We start from the raw sequence: 23,930 nt of genomic DNA on the forward strand, positions 1-23,930 counted from the left end.
CACAATGTTTGCATAACCATGTAGATGTGCTAAACTAATGAATCACTGAGCAGACTGGGTTTTTCACACATTTGTTTGTTCTCTGGCTTAACTTCCTTTAAATAGATGGTTTATTTTAAAAATCATTATTTTTTAAATCTGCCATGTGTTGTTTATTTAAAACTTTTTTTTAAACGTTTTGCGTGAATTGAACATGCTTGCTTACTGACAGTGCCTTGGCTTCAACAGAATCCTTTGTACTTCGCTTATTATTTAGAGTCTGAACACTGTTGAGTGGCCTTTTCAATTCCTTGGACATCCTATTATATCATTTTAGTGTTTTATAAAGTTCAACCAATTTCTCCTGCAGATTCTTAGGCAATTATTTTGCTATCCCAGTGGCAATCTATCAAGCTAATCACAGGCATTTCTGGCCCAGAGCATGTATATCAATAGAAATGACGTTACAAAAGCCTGTAGCACTTTATTTGATGGGTTGTTAATTAATTCATAAACATGACATAACAACTTTAATAATTATGTAACTTTATGTTATTAAAGCTAAACTTTAATCAGTAATACTTTTATATCAAATTTATGTCAGATCATGATTTCTTGGGTAATGTCAAGTTGTCATAATGAAGACATTTTGAATAATGTCAACTTTGTATCAAAAGTGTCATGATTTACAGAATGACACTTTATGACAACAGTCATAAATATTCTGGAAGACTTACTCATGTTCATGACAGGTGCCATGTGCCATGTGCCGTCTTATTCACAACCCGTCAAAGTTACCCATGAGCCCAATTTGCCTAATTTCAGTAATACGAAACAAATTTGACCTCAGAAGCTTCATGTCACTGACTCTAAATTTCATACTTTTACATTTGTCACAGTTGCCATTCTCATAACTCATCCATGTATAGAACAGCTAAACCAGATTGTCATACGATTTACACAAACTGCTTTACATTCATTGTGAGTGAGCTGCTACTAGTATAACATGTTTTAGAAAATACAATCAATAGTTGCAATTATCTCAGAGGGCAGCTTTAATTGCAATTTTTTGCCTGTTATCTCGTATTAATTTGTATGTTGGAAAAAGCACACAGCTTAGACAAAGGAAAATAAAATATAACAGGAATGTTTTCATCCATATTTGGGATTTTAGCGCTCTTATTGCTTCTAACCACCTGGCCAGACCAATTGTGGAGAACCTCAGGAGACCACCACAGATGCTGGCAGAGTCTCTACACGTGTAGCTCATCAAGTGTTTGCTCTTATTGATTGCACAAGTGCACACAGAGGTTGCATCCAGCCAATTTCCCTGTCCTCTGCCCGTCTACTTTCCATTCCGATACCATTCTCAGCCCTCAGACCTCTGCTGCCTCCAGCAAACAGACTGTAGGCTTTTTCACTTGGGCTTAAAAGAAAGAAGGTGATAGAGGAGGCCTGGGCTTGTTGAGACAGATGCCAAAAATAACATTATTGCTCCTGGTGAAAAAGAAAATTTTCTGTTCTGGGAAGAGGAAGAGGACGTGTGACCATAAGGGACAGTTGGAATTGGACACCTCTGCAGAGGTGTGAAGTAGAGTTTTTGTCTTCTTCCACTGAGAAAAGAGAGAGGGGGTTATAGCGGGTGTCGGAAGAGGGGACTGTGTGCCTGTAATTGTTCAGTGGGAATAAGGAGAGCAGAGGAAAGACAAAAGCTCAGGAGACTGTCGCCAATTCTCACCAAGTGTATGCCAACCTTTTTGTTCATTTTTCTTTGTTGTGAGCCCGGGATTGATGTGAAAAGTCAACCGCCTTCAAATATAAATAGATATTCTTGTGTGTTACATGAAGGTACATTTTATGCGTATGTATGGAGATGAGCATGCGCCCTAGTCAGACGTGGACATGGCACACAAGTGAAACACCTCGTCATATATATGATTTATTCATGTTAAGTTAAACAGACGAGGAAAAAACAACAAAACTCATATTTATCGGAGATTGTGATCATAAACCCTCCAGTAAATGTTTTGTCTATGTTTTGCAATAATAACTTACATTTTTCTTACTATTTTAAAAGTTTAAGAAGTGGAGCAACTCAAATTATTGGACTACCTTTTGCTTACTTTTGTCCCAGACCACAAGCCAATGGCATTTATTGAATGAATGGAACATGTTCTTGTGGGGTCCCCTAATTAATCATAATGCCCGAAATTCTGCTCACAATGTCATACTTTGGGATTACTTAAACTGCTCTCTCAGTTGCTCCATTTACATCATACAAGTTTAGGTGTAGGCCGCTTTGTCTCTACAGGCAACTGAGCAACCTTTTACAGAGACCGCAGGACTTCTTGGATCCTGATTGTAGTCTGATTGCAAAATGGACAGACTCTTTCCTTTGATTGAAACTGTGACATTCTGCAAAGAAATTGAAGGAAGTATGCAGTTGAGCATATACTTGAGCATGCTTCTGTGTCGATTACCCTTTGGTGAGGTACCATTGGCATTTATCGCTTAGTGTTATGTTGATCCCAAAGAAAATTTTAAATGAAGCACATTAATGAATGAGAGGAAAATAGATTGCAATTTCTTGGAGCACTGACTTTTTTCTCAATATGGAAAGATTCCAGTTTTTCTGTTGACACAAATTAAATGTCAGATTTTAAGTTTGCAGTCTCTTGCAAGACCATTCACCTCTTAAACTTTTTTCACATTTTGTCACGTTAAAACACATAAGACTAACAAAAAAATTGCAAAATTGTCACAGCTCCCACACAGTCCACACAGTTGAACATCAACTGTGTGGTTACGCCACAGATTATCTGGAGGAATTAAGTCTGGACTTTGACTTGGTCATACTGACACACAAAGGCACATTGTTCTAAACCTTTCTATTGTAATTCTGGCTGTAATACTAAGCCAGGTAAAATTTGGCAGGAGCGGTTCTTTTCCTAATTTTTGTTGTGATTTTTCTGTTAAAGTCTATGCATCATTTATAAAAATTAACCAAACTTTTCTTCCGATAAAAATGTTATCCGATTTGGATTTTCATAAAGAGAAATTCCATCAGTGACCACTTAGTGCTAGGCGAGATAGGATGGATAGATAGGACAGAATGAAATGTCTGCCTCATAATTGCCCCTGTGGTATACTAGTGTGACAAGGTTGCCCACAGTTTAAATGCCTTTTGATTAATGGAGAGGAGAGCATGCCTGGAATAGATGTTACCACCCACAGGTAGAGGTCAGGGTCTTCTTCCAGCTTTGGCCCATTATTGTAGTCCATCAGTGTGAATGAACATCCTGGTTTTTTTCATTATTCGCCGTCGCTCCACAGCCTTATCTCAAGTCTCTCCCCTGAGGGGGCGGTGTGCTGCCACTGATTCACACTCCTCACAGAAATACAGCTTTTTTTTTTCATCTTAGGAACATGAGTTTCTTTAAACTAGTCTAGTAGAGTGAAGGCAGAAATCCTCACCCAACTTCTCAGACTAAGTTATTTATATGATATAGTTGTGGTACAGATTCAACAAGTCATCAGATAGCAAACATGTATTCAGCAGCACCTACTTGAAAAGTTTCACATTATCGGACTGAACAATGTAAAATGCATCCATTCAGTTTGAGAAATATGTATTTAATCATGTTTTGCTCTGCTACCTTTTAATTGTTCAGAACAAACCTTCTCTACTTTTAATACTGCCAGATGTGAAGCCGTCATTTAACCAACTGGAAGAGACACCTTCAAGCATCAGCTGTGTTGGAAGTGCCCCGGACCTTGAATACAATGAATCTCTCAAACCCCGCAGGGCATTACTCTGTGCCTGACCTCTTACTGTCCCTGGAAGATACAAGCTGTAATTCTGCAGCTAAATCAATAAAAGTGTCATGGTTTTATTGCTGCTCATAAAGCAATCGTCCAGGACTAACTTAATTGTATTTGAGGCAATCAACAAGAGTTTTATAATCTTTATAGGCTTTCATATGTGTGTCTAAACCCAACGCTTAGATGAGAAATCTATGATCCAGAATTTGGATATACGAAACTTCCCAGACTTTTCAAAATTAGGTTTTGGAAATTAAAGTCAATTAATCAAATGACCGTGGAGGTCTTGAGGTCTTACTGATGTTACATGCTAATTAAAGGGACAGGGTTTTTTATTTTTATGTGTTTTTACTATATGTAGTACATATAAGTTGCATTTGGTCTGCAGTAGACAGCCATCAGAGCATTTTCAGAAAACATAACATGTGGAAATGATGCACATCTACCATCTTAAGTGGTGCATGTTCTACATCAAGTTTCAAAATGGTGAAGCGAGGTCGTGGAAAATTAACAAGGTGTTAAAACAGAGTGTTTATCCATCTGCAAGAAATCCCTCTTGCATCTTTAAATTGATACTGTGTTGACTACTGTTTACTGTTGTTACGATACTAATTATTTATGAGTAGCTTAAGTTACACCATAGCATTATGCAAGTGGATCAGCCAAGGCCTGCAGTTTTTTATTCATGGGGCTGATTCTTTGAGTGCTTGTGAGATGTTTAAAATTTCAACTCTTCACAAAATTAGATAAATTCTTCTTCATCTCCTTTTCATGCAAACAGATCGTAAACTGCAAAATCTGGAAAAATATGAGTCAGAGACTTGATAAGCTATTTTTCAAATTACTTACAATTGTTTTGTAAGTTATCTTAAGGGGAATGCCTTTCGTAATAAAAGACTTAATCCTGAGATTCATCACAGTCATTAAAATCCCAGGTATTTTAGTGAGGACCTCTAGTTCCCAGAAGCTTCAAAGACAGAGTTTAATACGCTATTTTTTGTTTTAGAGATCTTTTGAAATCTTAGTCAAATGTGATAGACTTTTTAAGTTGTGCTGCTTACGATGATCCAATTTGGTTTTTTGTTGTTGTTGTTGTTGGTGTCTTTGCCTATGATGATATTTAATTTGTGAGAAAGCAGGGTTGACAATGATGATCATAACTGTTGAGTCTGCTTCCAGGCGGCAGTCAAAGAGCCACTGGCCTGTTTTTAGTCCATCAAGTCTCATCTGCCTCTCTTATCCTGCAGGACAGCACATTTCAGTCCCAGCAGCCCAAACACAAACACGCATAAAGAGAGGTTTAGCTGATGTGTGTTGACTTCATGATGAGCTATAGGGAAACGATGGCACGTTTTCTCACACCACATGTTGAGACAGAGACCAGAAGAAGGCAGAGGAAGGAAACAGAGTTGTTTTTCAGATAAGTAAGCCTTTAAGGCCAGTTTTGAGTTTTGAAATTGATCTGCAAGATATTCAGTAATTTAGTAATATTGAGTGAAAAGATGAATTGCTGTCTTATAGATATAAAACCTTCTATGTTCCACACGTAATTTTGTTCAACATTGTTTGTTGTCTTGACAGCTGGCATGTGAGACTACAGTAAATCTAAATGACAGAAAATAAACAAATTTCAAATGCTGATTAGAATGTAATTATATGGATTTTTAACTCAATCAGAAAAAAATACTAGTAATCACTTAAAAAAATTAAGGGCTGATTGAGCTGTCACACCTCCATCAGGCATATTTTGTAATCTGTTTGTATTTAGGATTTCATGTGTCAGATTATGATTTTGATTTACAATCTGTGGTGTTAACATCTGTTTGATGAGAGGGAAATCCCTCCCAACATCCTGGTTCATAAAGGCTGAGACAAAGTTAGCTTACAAGAACTGGTGGTGTTCTTATATATGGGTTAATCTGAATTAATATCTGTGCAATACAACAGTATTACACTTAAATATATTTCTGAAACTGTGAACCCCTAATGAATACTGGTGAGTAATGGTTACAATGTTTGTCTTCTGAGCTTTAGATGGCTCAAATCTGTTGAGAATCCTGTTTAAATTTCTCCATCTGCCCAAGACCCACCAATGAAATCTTGCCTTTCCAGTCTTTGTTCTCAAGACAAACAGATCCGGTGTGTTTTATTGCTGGTGAATTTCCTGAAGGATCTTGATAATATGAGGATTTGCAGCAAAATAGGAAAACAAATTCAAACAGTTAACAGCATACAATGCCAAGTTGGAGATAAACTATACTTAAGGGTATATTGATTCATTTTAGAAGAAGATAGCCCTTATATGTATAACCTTCTATTCTGGTGTAGCTTGGGCACTGCCTTCCTACGCAATTCCTCTTGATTCTCATCTCCTTCTAATGCAACTTATTGATCTTGATTTCTCCAGATTCATTGCAATCGTGCCAATCAGCGAACAGATGGAGGAGTTGTAAACAATGGCAAGGATGTTGTTTGGCTAGGCTCTTCAGTTTTTATCGTGGAGCATGTTGTTCACAACACACACAACTTCCGGTAACCTTCACTGAGTGGTTTCCTTCACGGTCTCGTTGGTGCATTATATACATCACTGCCAAACATTATTGATAAGGTAACATCAGATCCAATCTTTTAAAAATTAGTCCATCTCTCCTTCAAACAATCGTTTTTCATTAGCTAAGGCTCCAGACCCTCTACACAAAGCAAAGCAAAGAACAAGGCACTGGTTTTTATGACAGTCGTTTTGCTACTCGGTAAACACAAAGTACATAAACTGACTTTTTTAAACTTTTTTTAAAATTACATTACATTGATTGTTTCTACAGAAAGCAACTTAGATTATTATACAACTATTCAATAAAGTCATTTTTCTCTATGAAGAGAAAATGTAAGCACTCGCATCACTGAAGGAAGTTTCACTAACGTAAGCGAAATGTTTGTCTGGTGTTTACAAATACCAAAATATTTGCTACCAAGAATGTATAAATTATCATCTAGTTTTGAACTTCATGTCAACAATAGAGGTGCTGATAAGAAATGACCCAGTTTTCTCATGCAGCATCACTAAAAGCTTTGAAATACATCAAATGGCAACATTTTAGATATCAAAAGAAGGTGGAATTGAAATAATAAATAAAAAAAAAAACAGATTTCGTAACCAAAACACCTGCAGGGAAGGACATCATTTAGTAAACATTTTGGCTTGAAATCAAATAAAAAGTTGAGATATAAAGTTTGAAAATGTCAACTTTTTACTTTAAAACTTTATACAGTGACAATCTGACTGCTTGAAGGATAATATCTAGATTTCCAGAATGACATATTATGGTGGTAAACGATATGACAACATTAATTACATAACCAACTTGGTGTTATTTACAGACTAGTGTGTTATTTTGAGGTCTTGAGACTTCATTTCACTCAGTGTTTTCTCTGTTTTTAAAGCCAATACTTGTTGGAACTTGTCAGTTGCAACATATTCAGAAATATTTAACAACACAAAAGCATTTAGGCTCTTATTAGGAACAAGTTTTTTCAAGAAAAGAGGAGTTTGTAGAAGTACTTACTTGGATGATAAATAATTAGTGAGTAGACCTGCAAAGAAGTGTTTGCTTGAAGTGATGCTTTTCAGACCAGAAAGTGAAGTCGTACAATAGATTATTCCTTTCAAAGCCAGTGACTGAGAGCCAGAAATGTTATTAATCTCACAAACATTGATGTCTCAGCCAGGACTTGTTCTTCAACTACACATTTGACAGCCAATGACTTTGTCAGTAGTTCTCCGAGTAATATGATTTTCTTTAAGTTGTTAAAGAAAATCTTGTTATGCAAGACAATTTCTTTATTATAGCCATTGCATCACTAAATAAAATTACTTACGCAATGCTAAAAAAAAAAAGTTTGTAATTTTACAGGAACCAACATGTCCACCAAAATAATAGTTTTTGTTAGAAATCACATGGGAACGAGGTATTGCTACATGCTCCCGTCCACAGGATCTGTAACTTATTAATCCAGGTTTTGCACAAGCCACACAACACCCAAGTAACACTTGGCTAGATAAGCTTAGATGATGTGTAAGTCATAGGGGTCTAATTAGTTAATTAGTTTTATTAAATTCTTCTTAGTTAACTCCATGTCACCCTTTTGTTCATTAATTGCACACATATACAGCTGTAAGCAATTTAAAACAATTAAATATTAGCTTTGCTGCTTTACAATCTTTATCCAGAGTTTATTTTTTTCCTCCTTTGTTGATTTAGAAAGTCACAAAATATATAGGATATTGTAAGTGACAATATCCTATATATTATCAAATTTAAATCAGCAATGATTTAAATTTTGATATCTGCAGGTCAGACGTTTAAAGATCATAATCGATAATAGGCCAGAAAACTGCAGTCGGTGCAGCTCTAGCTGTCGCCTTTGCTTTTGCTTTTATCTTATATCTTTTGTAACTCTCTTTTTTGAAGTTATTTTTATTGTCAGATATTGCCTCGTGTTGATTTTTCACTTTAGTCTTCAGTCCTTCAAGTTTGTCTTGTCTTGAGATCAGACTCTGACATAATGCTGGAGGTCTCTTGTCTCATGAATTATAGATTATTAGTGATCATCAGGGAAATCTCTAAATGAAAAATCTACAGTTTCCTCCACTAAAGGGGTTTATACTTACAGATGGATATTGCGCAGATTAAACTTTATAATGCCGTACACTGATATAACAACATACACATGATATAACAGTTTTAATAAAGTAAATCTTGTCAGTTATGCAAATTCTGGTCTTGCTCATATCCTATTTTGTGTGCGTGTGTGCTTAAGTGTGTATCTGTGTGTGGGTGAGCGTGTGCGTGTGTGCGTGTCTGCTGATAGAATATCCAGACTGCTTTTCTCTCAGGTTCCTGCTCATTATCTAACCAAGTTCAAGGAGATCAGTGCTGATTTGCATTTGAAGACTCGGAGCTTCAGGCTCAGCAGCAACCAGGTGATTCATATCGTGTTCTACAAAATCTTTTGCAAAGAGTAGATTAAAAACTATCAATCCACCAAGACCAGCTCAACCACAGGAAATTGAGCTATGTGGCTGCTTTTAGCCTTTTTTTCCTCCCCAGATCTCCTGAGAATAAACACATTTATCACATAAGCAATGGCAACAGCTGAAGTATGTGCAGTTACATAAGATGACCTGACATAAAAAATCTATGGAAAAACATACATTGTAAAATGAACAGACAAAGTACATTTCCACATTTGGTCTTTTATTGTTTAAGTAAGAAATGTTACATTTGAAATTTGAATTTATCTTTAAAGGGAGGTGGATGGCATTATGTAAAACAAAAATGTTTTAAGTGTCATGTTACAATCGCTAACTCCTCATCAAAAGCATACCAGGAGTGTTGCTTTAATTTAATTTGGAAATTTAATTTTCAGTACCGGCCATTCAGAATACAAAAACTCTTGCTCCCTCCTATTTCCACAAAGCTGCTTCTTGAATCTGCAATCCGCTTCCCAGAGCACCCATCCCCCTGACTTTCCCACTAATCCTCCAGACTAGCGGCAGCAGCAGTTAGCAAACATGTTGCCATTTGTGCTACGTAAATAAATTTAACTGAATTAAAATGAGCCTCAACTTAAAATGTACTTTCTATCACTCTCTTGGTCTCAGTTGTGCATAATTTAAAATCTGCCTTTTCCCAGATGTTGAGAACATTATACTGACTGGTGTCAGGTCGAGAAAGACAATGACCACTCATAAGTTCTCACAGGAACTATAGTTATAAAAATGAAATATCACACATTTTAAGGATGGAGAAATGTATACGTGAGGCCATAATTACATTTATAGTCATATTTATCTGTAATCTATCATTTTGTTACAGATCACAGTTCAGATCGTCCTGCTTCTTGCAGCTATTCATTGATACCATATCAGGCATGAAATAATTATGTAGGGCTGGTTTTGATTCTCCAGAAACCGTACAGTTGAAGAAGACTGTAGAGCTTTGAACTTTCAGCCTGAAATGGACAGTTGATCACTAAACGTGGTATAAGAATGAAATGAGATTGGCACTCTGACAAAAGAATCTCATTTTGGCTTTGCACTGTAGCAGACCGTACATTTTTCACCAGTTCGCATCAAGATTATATAAAAGGGCCCCTCATAAACAAATCACATACCTTAGTGGAGGGAGAGGACTTACTGTTTAGTAAAATGCATTTTATAAAATTTCATTATATCTGGTTTGCCAGCGTGAAACAAGATCGGAAACAATGTGACAAAAGCTTTATAGCTAATTCAGGATGCGGCTCTTTTTTTCCTGTGCGTTGCATGGTGTGACCTCTGGTTGAACTTGCTAGGTCTCCCACTACTGGACATTTTAAATAATTGAGTTGAATGCTTTGCAGTCGTGAATTAATTTTCTCACTGCAGAAGGCTGAAAATTATGTGGAAATAATCTAATAAACTTCCCACAGTTATCTGCATCTCCTAATTACCTCTTCCATTTCTTGGCTGGAGTCTTCCTCTTTGACATTATTTTTTACATCCTTACATGTCATTTTTTTCTCATTCTTTACATCTTGCATTTCTTGGTGGTCAGTAAAATATATGCATTGGGCTGGCGGTGTGTGTTTCCTCTTTACCTGTTTATTGAATATGGAACCAATGAGGGTTGCTTACTTATATCTGGTAACAACGGAGGATTTCTGTTCCGTCCTGAATAATAAAACTCTCTTACTTCATGGTTGTATCTCTGCCTCAGTTTGTGAACTTGAGGCTTTCCTTTGAGCTAATGGTCGGTGCACTGTCAATCATTTCTACACCTCAACGCTTTTCAGAAATTATACTGACTTCTATTGCTATTTTACTCAGACAGACACGTCCACCAAGCATTATAAAACCCACCTAAAAATCAGGGATGTTCTCATTGCAATGGTCTTTTTTAAATAAATAAAATAATAATACTTAGCTGAGTCAATTTGTGTGAACATTTTGTGAGATCATACATATGATTTCTTCTGTTTTTCCTTTTAGGAGAGGAAACTATGTGCCTTCCCATTTATTGAGACTTCCAACTCAGATGTCATCAACTACATGGTTCCTCTCTGTCGCCAGATGGACTTTTTTGTGCCAGAACTCACAGAGCAGGTCAAAACAGACGAAAAAGATGAGGACTCTGATGAGGACAGAGGAACTGACATTACAGGTAAACCATCACACATCTTCAGACACTGTCAGTTATTGTGCAGGGGAAAACGAAACAAAACAAGATACCGCTTTTTGTGTCTGACCGGAAGAAATTTTCAAAACTGATGGGTAGTTTGGAAACTCTCTTACGGGAGAGTTAACTCATTTTGAAAATCTTGTTTTTGCTGACCTCCAGTGGTTTAACTTTTCATAGGTGTATGGCAGATTTCCTGGCAACACCCAAACACACCCATCACTGAGAACTGGAGTGACTTTACTCTATAAAACACAGAGACAGGTTTATAACACCTGTACATCAATCTGAAACAGTTTCTGCTTTTCTTAAGAAGCTAAAAAGAAGATAAATGTGCCAAGTTTTATTTTGTCTGCTGCTGCTTTGACTCTACCTCATCCGCTGATCACTGAGAGCAAGTGACATGAGTGTGAAATTGTTCTGTCATTACAACTATGAGTCTCCACATGTCGTGTCCTCTCTGCTGCCGTCTCGCTCGACTTGAAAACGCATGACCCGGCAGTATTGATTTTTCCGATGTACAGATTACAAAAGAAAGAAAATAATGTTGGGATCAACTAAAATGCAGTGACACCTATAGCAACTGTGTTAAAATAACATTCTCAAGACAAATTTAGCTGGCGGCAAATCTTTCCAGAGCCAAAAGTATTCTCTCTCTTTGAATCCTTCAAAGATGCCGCATTTTCTGGCATCACCTAACACTCTCGGATGTTTTTTATTGGGAGTTTATTTGATCGATCTACAGAAAGAAGCAGGGTTTTACTTTTTTCTGAAAAGTGTGGTGTACATTTGTTTCAACCCTGTTTATGCTAGTATGCCCAGATAATCCAACACAAAAAACTATCCTCAGATTTTATCTCAGACATTGCAGCATTTCTGTGAGGCTTTTAGAAAACATCAGTGAACAAACAACTTGATGAAGAACAAAGAACACAATAATAATTGTACAATAATTTGTTGTTTTTTGAAGTTTTCAAACATATTTTTGTTTCTTAAACTATCTCATATCAACTTTATTTTGTGACATTCTGTGAAAGTGCTGGGGTCACATGCCTACATGCCCACTATATTCATAATACCTCAACTGCAATGGAAAATAAACATTAATGCACATTAGACTGACTGTATTGACAGATGTGTATTTTATTTAAAGGAGCATGTTCTCTTTAATTTCACAAATTTAAAATCCTTAGTATTCATAACAACCAAACATGTTATGTGTGAATGTAGCATTGCTCAAAAACAGTATTTTATACAATAGCTGCTGAGCCCATGCATGTTGATGTTATCTTTGAGTCACTATGGGCTTGTAGCCTTTGGGCTTGAATTTTTAAGCCAAAATATGTCTGCATTTCATCTGCTTAGTGCTGATCCTAAATTTATACTCCAAACTTCTAAATATTGACTTAATAAATTGTCTTTATAAATACCTCTCTACTTTCTAAGTGAGTTCCCATCTCTCGTTGTGATTTCAACAGATGTACATAATCACTGTGTAGAAACACTAATGGTTGCTTTCTCAATCAGTCCTCTGGACTGGGATGACCCAGGTAGAAGTTATTTGGAAGCAAAGTGGAAAGAGTTGTAAGCAAGATGAGGAAATAGGCATCTTATCAGAGGCCCCTGAGCATTGGACATACACTGCAAATGATCCAGGGAGATGTTTGGTTATCAAAGGCCAAAGATCTCACTGGTTGATCTAATGGGTCATTCAGAGCATTTCTCGGCTGACAAGCTAATTGGAACGTAATCCTCTCCTCACCTAATGACAAGTGTTGCTCACCAGCGGTATCAGATAGAGCAATATATCCCCAGAGACTACTTTGAGAGAAATATTTGTTTTATTTGACACTTATCATGCCAGTGTTGTATTGGAGTCTTGGATGAAATCTTCATTCAGTATGTCCACGCCTGACCAAAGGCAACGGTGCTGAAGGCGCTTATCAGAGCTGATATCCTCAACAACACTATTGCAATCAAAGGATTTGCTAAAATGATGTGGACCTATTGTTAAGACAGTAAAATCTCAACAAAAACACTGTAACATCAAAATGATCTTGGCCAATTTCACATGACCTATGCTTCATCTCCAGTCAGGTTGTTATCCAGCCACAACATGTGTTGTACATCAGCGTTTTTTTTAAAAGTTAAAGCCTCAGCCTTCAAAAACACGACTTGCAAAATAGCATTACAGGACGCGAACATAACTTTGTTGATCAACAGAATCGGGGGTTTCAATAATAATTCAGGAGCAACAATAATATCGATAAGAAAATATATAAACTTTAGCAAAGCAATGGGACTCCAACTGGGGTCTTTTTGGACTTTGCCTTTCTGGTAATTATGAGGTTTATCGGTCCTTTGATGCTTTTTCGTTTTTACAATTTCTCATTCACAGCTTTATAGTCTTCTACATGCAGCTCTACAGCATAATAAATTCTGTATACCTAATAGAATTGAATATAACTGTGTATGAGGCACTATCTAACACAATAGCTGCTTTTACACTGCCGGCCCCATTCAGGATAACACTATTTGTGTCCAGCTTTGCAGTTAATAGTGTTTTTTTATTACCTCTTTATCACAGCACAGGCTGTTTATCACCCTTTGAAGTTTCCACTCAAATACTGAACAAAGCAAATAGATCCTGTATCTATTATAAATAGTTTTTTAAACTTTTTTTTTTACCTCATTCTTTAGTGCCGTGTGTTTCACTAGAAGACCGCCTCAAACCAGAGGTAACCTTCTGGTCCAGCAAGATTTTCCAATAGTTTTTCAGGGAGCCGTACTGGATTCCTGGAAGAGACTGTGGAAATGGTTTTGGCTCTGGCTTTCACCCCTTTGCCTGTTTTTGTTCTAATGACGGAACAATTTGTTTCAGTGTGAGTAAATTATGTTATAGTCCATAGGCTCTGAGAATCTTGTGCATAAAATTACACACTGTAACCAAGAGTGACATTTTCGGGGAAATAATAGAGCAGTGGTTTCTCAGAGGAGAGCCAGAATCAATGCCAAGGCTATACAGATGCTGCTGGTGCATCCAGCTTTATCAAGATAGAAATATATAGAAAACTTTTTTGCTCTGTTCAGTGATCAAGCAGGCATGATACAATAGAAAAATCTTGGTTTATCCTCTTTGAAAGGTTACATGAGCCAACATGAATTCCTGAGAATAATGCAGGGAAAAAGTAATGTTTTTTGATAAGGGGCTATTGTATGTTTGGTAGAGTTTTAGCAATGATAAAACTCTACCAAGAGACTCCTTATTAAGATGTTAAGGAGTCTCTTGGGGCAGTATTTCTAAATATTAAACTTAAAATTGTTTTTCACTAATAGAGCATTTTTCCCTCATATTTCTATGGTGTCTATGGTTTGCATAATTTGACAAGCATGCTTCTCTGTGCAGATTTTTGCCTTTATTTGACTGCAGTAAAACATGTGGTATTGTAAGGATCAGACTTAATTTTGACACTAAACTTACATTCTGTGAAATTATTATGTAATTTTTTTTTCTTTTTCTTGAAATATTGACCTTCAAAATTTTTTCCTGCGAACATGGTGACCTTCAATTCATTCCAGCCAAAGCAATTAGCAAAATTTGAAGTCAATCAACACTTTTATCCAGTTAAATTACACACCTCTGATCAAATGGACAAACCATTAGCTGCTTACCACAGTTAAAGAACAAATAAAAACTTTAAAGACAGAGATGTGGGATTTAATTAATATATTTTGTGCCAGTTTGTGGTAAGGCTATGTGGAAAAAATTCACTTTCAGCAAAACCGCCAAAGAAAACACAAAAGGAAATCTTTAACTTTCATTAAGTATTTTAATTAGGAGGATACATATTCAATGTCCATGTGTAAATTGTAGTAATTAGCATAAATAGCCCTAGCCTATATCTGCTTCACTGATGACATCAGTGGGTTCAGCATTGCCCAGCAGCTGTGGGAAATTGATGCAATCATGTCAAAAGCATGGCTGCATCAGCTCTAATAAGAAACATACGTTTTGGTTTACTGCAGCTTCCCCAGTGAGTCCAGGGTTGATTGAATTTCCTGCTCAACGTCTTTGATGCTTTTGATGGAGAAGCAGTTGTTTTAATATATTGTGGCTGTTTTGGTTGAGGTAATTAAAGATTTCAATTTTGATTTTCTATATGTGGTGAAAATAGGATGTAAAATATGCAACATTTGGTTAAACTGTTGTTGTTACTCAAATGATTCTGCAACCCTTTCTAGTTGTTTTAAAGCTCACGCTGATGTTACATTTATATAATTCTGTGGGGCTATTTGTGGCTAAAAATACATAATTTCATCCAAATATAAGGCAGTTAACAACAACATGGTTCTTTGCTCACCATGTTCCTTTGTATTCTGTGGTCATTCTGTGATTTTAACTCCTTAAAATAATGACAACTATTTGTTTAAGTAACTCATACTTTATTAAAACAAAAGTATTTACTTGACCCAAAGGTCAGTTCCCAAACATAGCTAATCTATTTCATTGCTTTAGGATTTTTCTAAGATGATATGTTCCAGTGCCTGGGAATTTAAAGTGCTTGAATTCAGATGTCACAAATGGCTTGTCTCACACCCGGTTTGCAGAATATTTAAGTGAAGCTTCACAGGTTTAGATTCTGTATGACACCACCATCGACTCTACATTTGTTTCTTTAAAATATGATTATTACTTGTCACATTTTTCTTGATATGGTGGGATTGTTATATAATTGGGTAGTGAGCTCCATGTGGTTTCTTGCTGCAGAACAAATTTCCCTATGGGTATAAATAAAGGTTCTTGGGCCTGGAGGAGCAAATACGTGATATTAAAAAAAAAACATTTCGCACAACATGAGTCAGTGTCACTTTACAGACGTGCTGCATTAAAACTTTTCCAAACCTTTACGTATGATTGAAATTTTTATTCTCAGAGTGTGCTTGTCTTGAGTAAAAATATTGCAAAATGATGATGTTACAACAAATATTTTTGACAATAATCGCTTTTATGGTTTATAAAAGCCATAAATAATGTAAGAGAGTAAAGGTAGTAATTTCTAAAAAAAAATTGCTGGGTATTTTGGCTTTTGACACACAGACATAGCAAAAATACAGAATTAACACCCATTTAGGTTGTAGTAATTTTCAGTGTCTTATATTGAAGAATATTATAATTTTTTGTTACTATAATAACAACAAAAAGTTGTAACACTCTGTTACTGAGTAACAGAAGTTACTGTGGAAGTTGAGTAACTATGAATAACACGCTAGTGCTAGCTGATTAGTCAGACTATTTGTTGGAGTTTGCATAGAGCTGCTGACCGTAACTTACATAATGTAGTTTGGAGACACTTTTCCTTTATTGAGAGTGATCGGTGCCGCTAGGTTTAGCTCCAAACCTATGACTGTTTTTTTCATACAGGAAGTATTTTAGCTTTTTATAAGCACTGCATCTAAGATTTTTGCTATCGTTTTTGTGATTAAAAAAACAAAAAAACAATTGCATTCAAAATCACGAATTTTGTGGTACTGCTTTCAAAATATTTGCAGTATTTTGTCCTCATTAAAACCTTTCCAAAATCATGAAAAACTGGAGAGAATATAAGCAAGGCAAAGGTGTGGGAGTCATTTTTCAGTCAGCTGACCGAGCAGCAACAGGTGCTGGAGGGGCAGTTCTCTGTTCTTTAGGCTCCATAAAGTTGTAAAAAACTGCAGTCACACTAACATTTTCTCTGGTATCTCATTGAAATAACTCTAAACTCTGGTTGTGGTGTGATGTTGATGGTAGAAGAAAAAAACATCTTTGAAAACCTTTGTTAACAATAAGCAATTCATTGCTTTCTTCTTAATTAGTTTATTGCCAGGCTGCCAGGTAGACCTCATAGGACACATTAGCAGATTTAGACAAATGGTGTTTTACCCAGAAATCCCTAAATGAGGATCCCTAAACGCTCCTGCCACTAGGTTGGTGTTCATAAACAAGATGATCCATCTAATTCAGCATTTCCTAATTTCTGTTGATATATTTCATGTTGGACTTGTCTCACCATCCTCTCCCATTCTGCAAACTCTTTCACCATGTCTCAGCTGTTTCTGTAACTAATTACCTCCTTTAAAAAAAAAAAAAATCTTCTCCTCTGTTTCAGCAGTTTGAAGAACAAGACCTTGATCCGCTGCTAATAATCCCAGTGGGTCCAATTTAGTAATTCATTTAGGCAAATGTTTTCCAAGAGACTTCCGCTGGCTTCTACCACTACACAAATTTTAAGGGTCGCATGCTGATTTTGAAAGTGTGGAAGTTGTCCGGCATGCCAAACCTCTTCCTTGAAGGTGCTGATCCGAAGAAATTAGCCTAAAAAAGTCCAATTAAAACCCATACAATTCCTTACAGTTCAGCGTTACTTATCATATGAAATGAGTCTCAGTGGAGTTTCCACATTATTGGAATCAAAACAGAACCCATCCACATGCAGTTCAAACCAGGACCACCACCAAAATAAATCACATTTCTCCCATTTCTTTTCCTCCCTGGACCCATCTTGCAGGTTTTGTCTGGACTTGCAACTCAATCATCAGATATTATAAATAATCTATATGAAGTTCACATGTACACTGCAGGCGGGATCACATCTGCTGGACGTGATAATTAAATTGGTGAAGAGTCAAACAAATAATAAAAAGAAATGGCTGACCTTCGGGAGCATCTCGGAGACTCCATGTTCATTGTATTTCGGTCCCTAATGACGCATTTCGGTGCCAGCCCACGCAGACGTGCGCCTGATGCTTATTGGGAGTGTGAAGGCAGAAAGAAAGGGATGAGCCTGGTGTCCGGTGGGAGAGCAAAGTCATGTCAAGATTTATCTGTCAAACGCATTTAACGTCAAGGTGGTCACTTTACTGGCAAAACACACCAGGCATGGATGAGAGCATGATGCATTAAAACAATAATTCATCTAACCATAACAAAATTAATTGAAAACCATATATTATTAGCTTGACCAGATAGAGATGGAAACTTGGCTTTTTTTCTGGTTTTCTTGACTCTTTTCTTCCACCCGTCTCTCCATTCAGAGACCGCTGGAGGTGCGATCGCTCAGTGATATTTGTTGTGTAGGTGGCAGGTATGATGTGCTCCTTACATTTCCCAGAGCTGACACCTACTCTGCTTTCATTTGCAATTTTAGAAAGTCCTCATGTTTTCCATTTGTCCATCTCTCTCCAGGCCGTGGATTTGTTGGACTCAGTTTATTTCCAACTTCCGTTTAATTCGTCATTCTGTCAACTTTTTTGCAGATTTCCAGTTGTGCACACTCCAGGAACAACAATCTGGACCAATCGCTTAGATGAAAAAGGACTCTTGGGTTGGGGTAATTAATGATGATTGGCTCACAGTGAAACATAGATCAAAGGCTAGAAAAATATAGGCTTAGACGGAAAGCATTAGCACACTGAGCATGTCGGTGAGGAAATCTCCATCTATTAAGCAAATGGATGCACTCTGTGATTACAGATAAGTAACATGCAGCAGACGAGCCTCGCTGCGGCCAGCTCTGAGAATGAAACGCACAATAAGGTTGAAAAGTGTAAAACATGAGTCATCTGGGGCGCTTTATGAGAAACAGATTTTTGTCTTTAAATATTATCGTCTATTTCATTTGAACTCAACTAATTGGTGACATTTCTCTGCTCTGCAATGTATTGCAAAAAAATTTGATACCCCTTGAATCATTTCATATTGTCTTGTAACGACTACACATTTCAATGTAATGCTTTGTGAATTTGTTTGACAGACTATTAAAATTTGTGCATTTGTGAAGTGAAAGGAAAATAAAAAATTTTTTTTAAGTGTGCCATGTATTCTTTTCATCATCCATGAGTCAGCTCCAGGATTCTTGAGTTTCACAGCGGCCTCTTTAATGAAGGTCAGACTTGTCAATTGCTAATATTTTTCATTTGAACATATTGTTCCCTCCCCTGAATAGTGGATCTCTGCAGCTCCTCCAGAGTTACCGTGGGCCTTTTGGCTTTTTCTCTGAATAATTATCTTTTTCCCTGACAGCCATTTCTTTACTTATAGTGGAGTGTGTCTCACTTTTGGATGACCGATGAGATGTCCAGAGTTCTCCACAGTTTTCTTTTCCTGACCTGATGTGTTCCTTCGTCTTTATGACTCGGTATGCTAACCGAATATTGCCAACGTATGTGTGTAATTACATTACATACAATATATTGTTAGGTGACAGGTTACTGCTGAAGAGGATTAGTTAAAGTGGACTTTACTTAGGAGTATTGGTGTAATACAAATACAAATGCACTCCACACTTTTTAGATTTCCGTTTCAAAATCTATGTATTCTTTTCTATCTCCTTAAAGGTTATGCGCTGTATTGTGTTGCTCTTTCATAAAATACAACATAGCTAAAACAAATTTCATAACAAGACAAAATGTAAAACATATTCAAGGAATAAATGCTCTTGTAAAACTCGTCCTACTTTTCCAACACCATTATTTATAAAGAACCTAAGTGATGATATTGTATGGATTCATTTAATATCTGCACAGAATCACCTTCCTGTGGTTTTAGTGAGATGTAAAATCATTCAGTTCAATATCATAGTAATAAAATGTTAACATATTATCTTTGACCAAAGGTCCATATGTAACTTATCACAGCATCTACTTGATAAATTGGCACAATTTTTCTGGTTCACCCCGCCTGAAATTGGTTTGCTTTGCCACTTTTCATTTTAGTTTTTATCAGATTTGCACATGACTTTTTAACACAGTCCCGATTTAATCCCTCTTAATTTTTTAAATTGCTGCAGGTGCAGATTCCCACAGTGACGTGAGCTCAGTCAGCGGCGGTGCGCCTTGGGACAGCAGGGAGACTTCTTTGGCGGCTTCCACTGCCGCCTCTCTGGCCTCCTCTCTGCCACTCAGAGACATAATGGACTCAAACGAAGACAATAAGCACAGGGAGCACAGCGACAGAGGTTCAAACGACTCTGTAGGCAGCGGCTCATCCTTCGAAGAACTTGACATGGACCAGGAGGAGCTGGACGAAGGAGATAGGATGGAGGGCGAGAAGGAAAAAGGAACCCCTGAAGAAGAAGATGATGAGGAAAAAGAGAAAGAAGGAGCTGAAGAAGAGGCTGGACTGGTTGCAAAGAGGAAGTTCCTGGGAGACGGAGAGGAGTAGGAAGGACGCTGGAGAAATAAGGGACGTGGCCGTTTGACTGGCATGCTAGAGTGTTTCTCAGCTGCGCTGTTGTTTGTTATCTGTCAGAGTTGTTCATGCTGTGACCAACACCACCTTTTTCTGCACCTTCTAACAAAGCCTGTACTCTTTCTTTAACGTAATATCAGATTTTAGAAGCCCTGGTTGTGTGTTTAGATGCTGCCAGGACAGAGCATTACTAGAGGAACCAGCACACGATGTGCCGCAACAGGTGTTTTCATTTCAACCAGGATCTGATGCAACTGTGGGTCCATCTTCTACAAATTTTTGGAAGTCTAAATATAAAACGCCTAAAATTAGGAATAATTGGGTTGTTAAATACACAAACTGCTGCTGTTTTAGCGATTAGACTTGATAAATTATTTATTTTAACAAAAAATAATTTTAAAATCGAAGGCAATATAACAACTTATTGACATCACCAGCTTTTTCTTTGAGGGTGTACAGGTTATTTTCTCATCACTCTATTCTCAGAAAATCGCTTTTTAATGCCATTTGTCTTTCCAACTTTACATTATAAACCCACTCTTCACCTCGTTTATTTTCTTCCCAAAGTATCCAGAATTCATCTCATTTCAGAAACTAGTTGTGATATCTTTGTAAGTTGATATTGTGCTGGAAATGTAGAAATGTTTTGCCATGTTTGTGTCCCTCTGTGTTGAATAAAAATTTCAAATGAGAAGTGTACCTACAAATAATTAAGTTTGTCTCTCCCACGTGCAAAATGAGATGATTTTTTATTTTTTATTTTTCCCCCTTTGGAGACGATGGTGTGAATGCACCTCGATTTCAGGCAACTTCTTCCTGAAGTATAATTTGATTTCCTCTACAACAGGCATATAATTTTGTCTGCGGTCTGAGGATGTTCTTGTTTATCTGCTTCCCAACAGTTACAGAAGACGTAACAGAGAGTGGGTGGCGGCACTTTTCACAGGCCGACGACGAGCGAGTAAGCTGCTCATAAGTTATTAAGCTTGCTCTTTGAGGCTGACTGTTTTCAAGGTTTCATAATGAAATGATTGCTAGTTTTACTGCTTCACTTGAGTTCAGGTGGGAACAAAATGTCAGCTGCTGGAATCTGAACTAAAAATGTTATGCAAATAAATCTCAGCTGTTTTAACGCGATCATTGTGGAGCAAATTCCTGTGGCATGCTTGAAGCATTTGATGCAAACAATTTGAAAAACCTTATAAAGCACAACGTAAAGTGAAATATTATTTCACTTTACATATATGTAAACATATATGTTAAAATATGATGTTTACATACAATTCAAAAAGACAACTGACATTGAAACAAATGCAGTCCAGAGTTTTATCTGTTTTAGATATTAATGTAAATTATCCTAAACATCTGATGTGTTGTGAGAGATTTTTTTACAAGTTCAGTTTTTGAATGGAGTTGTATATAATTGGATATGACTTGTTTGTCTTCCAAAGTGCCTTGAGAAGACTTTGTTTGTGAGTTGGCTCTACAAAAATAAACGGAAAATTGAGATGCTAATTGCTTTTAAAATCATGGGATTGTTCAAAATCCACTTACTGAGCTGTGGCTTGCGGCATCCTTCTCGGCTGATCATTATTTAAAGTGTGGCTTCATTAGTTTTCATGGTGATTAATAGACAGTTATTAAAGTTTCTTAACAGTGAGTCATATTCTGCCAGTGGAGGAAGATGAGGAAGATTGACTAATATGTTGGAGAAATTGAAAATCTTACTTGAATTTATTGTGTATAGAATAAAAACAAGATATGTTGACATCTTACATATCTTAGCACTAAGGTTTTCTTAAGTAGTTGATATTTTTGTAGCTTAAATTAATAAAACTGAATATTGAAATCAGATCAGCAATTCTCTAATGTTCATAGGCTCTTGCATTTTAATAAGAAGACTGTGACCAAATAAATAGCTGTTAGAAACATTATATTACTTCGGCTGTTTCTCAGATAACCGACCACTTGTACCATTTTGTCTACTTAGTCTGTTTCTGCAGAGGTGTGATGAGTCTGCAGGGAGTGATGCCCTTACCACATGTCTGTTGCGCTTTCAGTTTTGATCCCGCCACCCCCCGACCTCTGTCCAGAGGCCAACCCGAGCAGCAGCGTTGATGAGGGACAGCGATGACACAGCGGGTCAGCCGCTGATTTAATTAATCGTGAATTTCACATGGGTGTCACGCAGCTTCACGGCCGTGCTGGTTTTTGCTCTCCTGTGGTGTTGGCTATTAATGTGCTGTACCTCGCAAAAGTATTCGCACCTCTTCAGTTTTTTCACATTTTGTCAAATCACAACCCAAAAAGATTCAATGTAATTAATCAGGCTTTATATATAAACATACAAATATATGTCTGTAATGTTACACCAACATGCACATTATTAAGAATAGGATTGAAATGGTGTATGGTTTTCAAATTTTTCTGCAAAGAGAAATCTGGAAAGTGTGGCATGTATTTGTTTCCATCAACCATCAATGGAAACAACCTTCATTCAAAATCCATTCATCTGTTGGATGCTTATTTGTGTGGGATTGCAGTAAAAGGCAAGACTAACTAGCCTAGCAGTCATGTTTTTGGAAAGTGGGAGGAAGGAAGAGACCAAAGTTTAAAATCAATTATGTGAGTTAAAAGCTCACATATTTCGTATTTAGAGTCCACTGTGTGATTTTAATCTCAGCATATTTTCAAATCTTCTGTCGGAGAGATTTATTTCAAAGACTTCATCCTTAAGGACGAGGAACACGTGTGTTTGCAGCAGGGTTACATTTTCAAATAAGTGTCTCAACTGCAAATCCACTAAGACACTGTCAGTCAATGAAGCTGAAGCACGCCACACTTTTCAGATTTTCATGTGTAAAGATTTAGAAACCTCGTCGTCTTTTTCACCCCGTGTCACAACAATTCACTAACTCGTGGTAGTCTAGTCCACACAGTCATATTGAGTTAAATAATGAAAATGTGGTTCTAACATCACAAAATGATGCTTTTAATCCATGGGAAAAAGAACAAAATGATCCTTCAGCACACAGGTTCACTGAATAGCCAGCACTGCATGTCCCAAGCTGCCAAAGACCGTGGAAAGGGGAATAGGTCACAGTTCCCAGCGCGCATCACGGCACCATCTGGAAGAGACCTCACACTCTTCCAGTGCTTTGCCACAACTTGTCTTCTGGTCAACAAACGCATTCACACCACTGTGGATAATGAGTCTCTGCAGAGTCATTGTTGTAATCTTGCGCCCTCCTCTCCGCCACTTCCTCCACAAATAGGGGACGACTCTGAAAGACATTCATTTCCAGGAGCAGCCCAGGAGTTTTAAAAACAGAAAGCGCCTCACAGAAGCTGCATTACGCTCTGAAACTCTAGTTGTAATCTGGCACGGACGTCCAGCGAGGCGACGCAGAGGGCCGCTCCTCGGTGAGGAAATCTTTGTTCAGATGTGAAAAGGCTGTTAGGTTTAAGGTTCCCCAACATTTGTTCAACAACTGATATGTGAAAACAGAAGGGTACAGAAGGTTTTTGCATGCATACAGGGTGTAATCCAACTTTGTGTAACAATTCTCCACTTGACCAGCGCTAAATTAGAAAGACGCGATTAGAAGAATCCCGGATGTGATTTGATCATTTCTGATCTCTGCTTTTTTTTTTTTTTTTTTGCGTTGCACGCAACAAAGTGACCG

The 23,930-nt window shown here is 37.1% G+C and overlaps 1 protein-coding gene across 1 annotated transcript in view; it reads left to right on the forward strand.

Moving 5' to 3' along the window:
• Positions 1 to 20,943, forward strand: part of tex264a (testis expressed 264, ER-phagy receptor a) — a 67,424-nt gene extending 46,481 nt beyond the window's left edge. Inside the window, exons 3-4 of the mRNA XM_055027410.1 lie at positions 10,832 to 11,003; positions 19,844 to 20,943. Of these exons, the coding sequence (XP_054883385.1) occupies positions 10,832 to 11,003; positions 19,844 to 20,217 (546 nt within the window). The 3' untranslated portion in view covers positions 20,218 to 20,943. The remainder of the gene's footprint in view (positions 1 to 10,831; positions 11,004 to 19,843) is intronic.
• Positions 20,944 to 23,930: the final 2,987 nt, after the last annotated feature.

The sequence above is a fragment of the Poeciliopsis prolifica genome, unplaced genomic scaffold (assembly GCF_027474105.1).
Source record: "Poeciliopsis prolifica strain line A6 unplaced genomic scaffold, Auburn_PproV2 SCAFFOLD003, whole genome shotgun sequence".
In the NCBI taxonomy this organism is placed as follows: domain Eukaryota; kingdom Metazoa; phylum Chordata; class Actinopteri; order Cyprinodontiformes; family Poeciliidae; genus Poeciliopsis; species Poeciliopsis prolifica.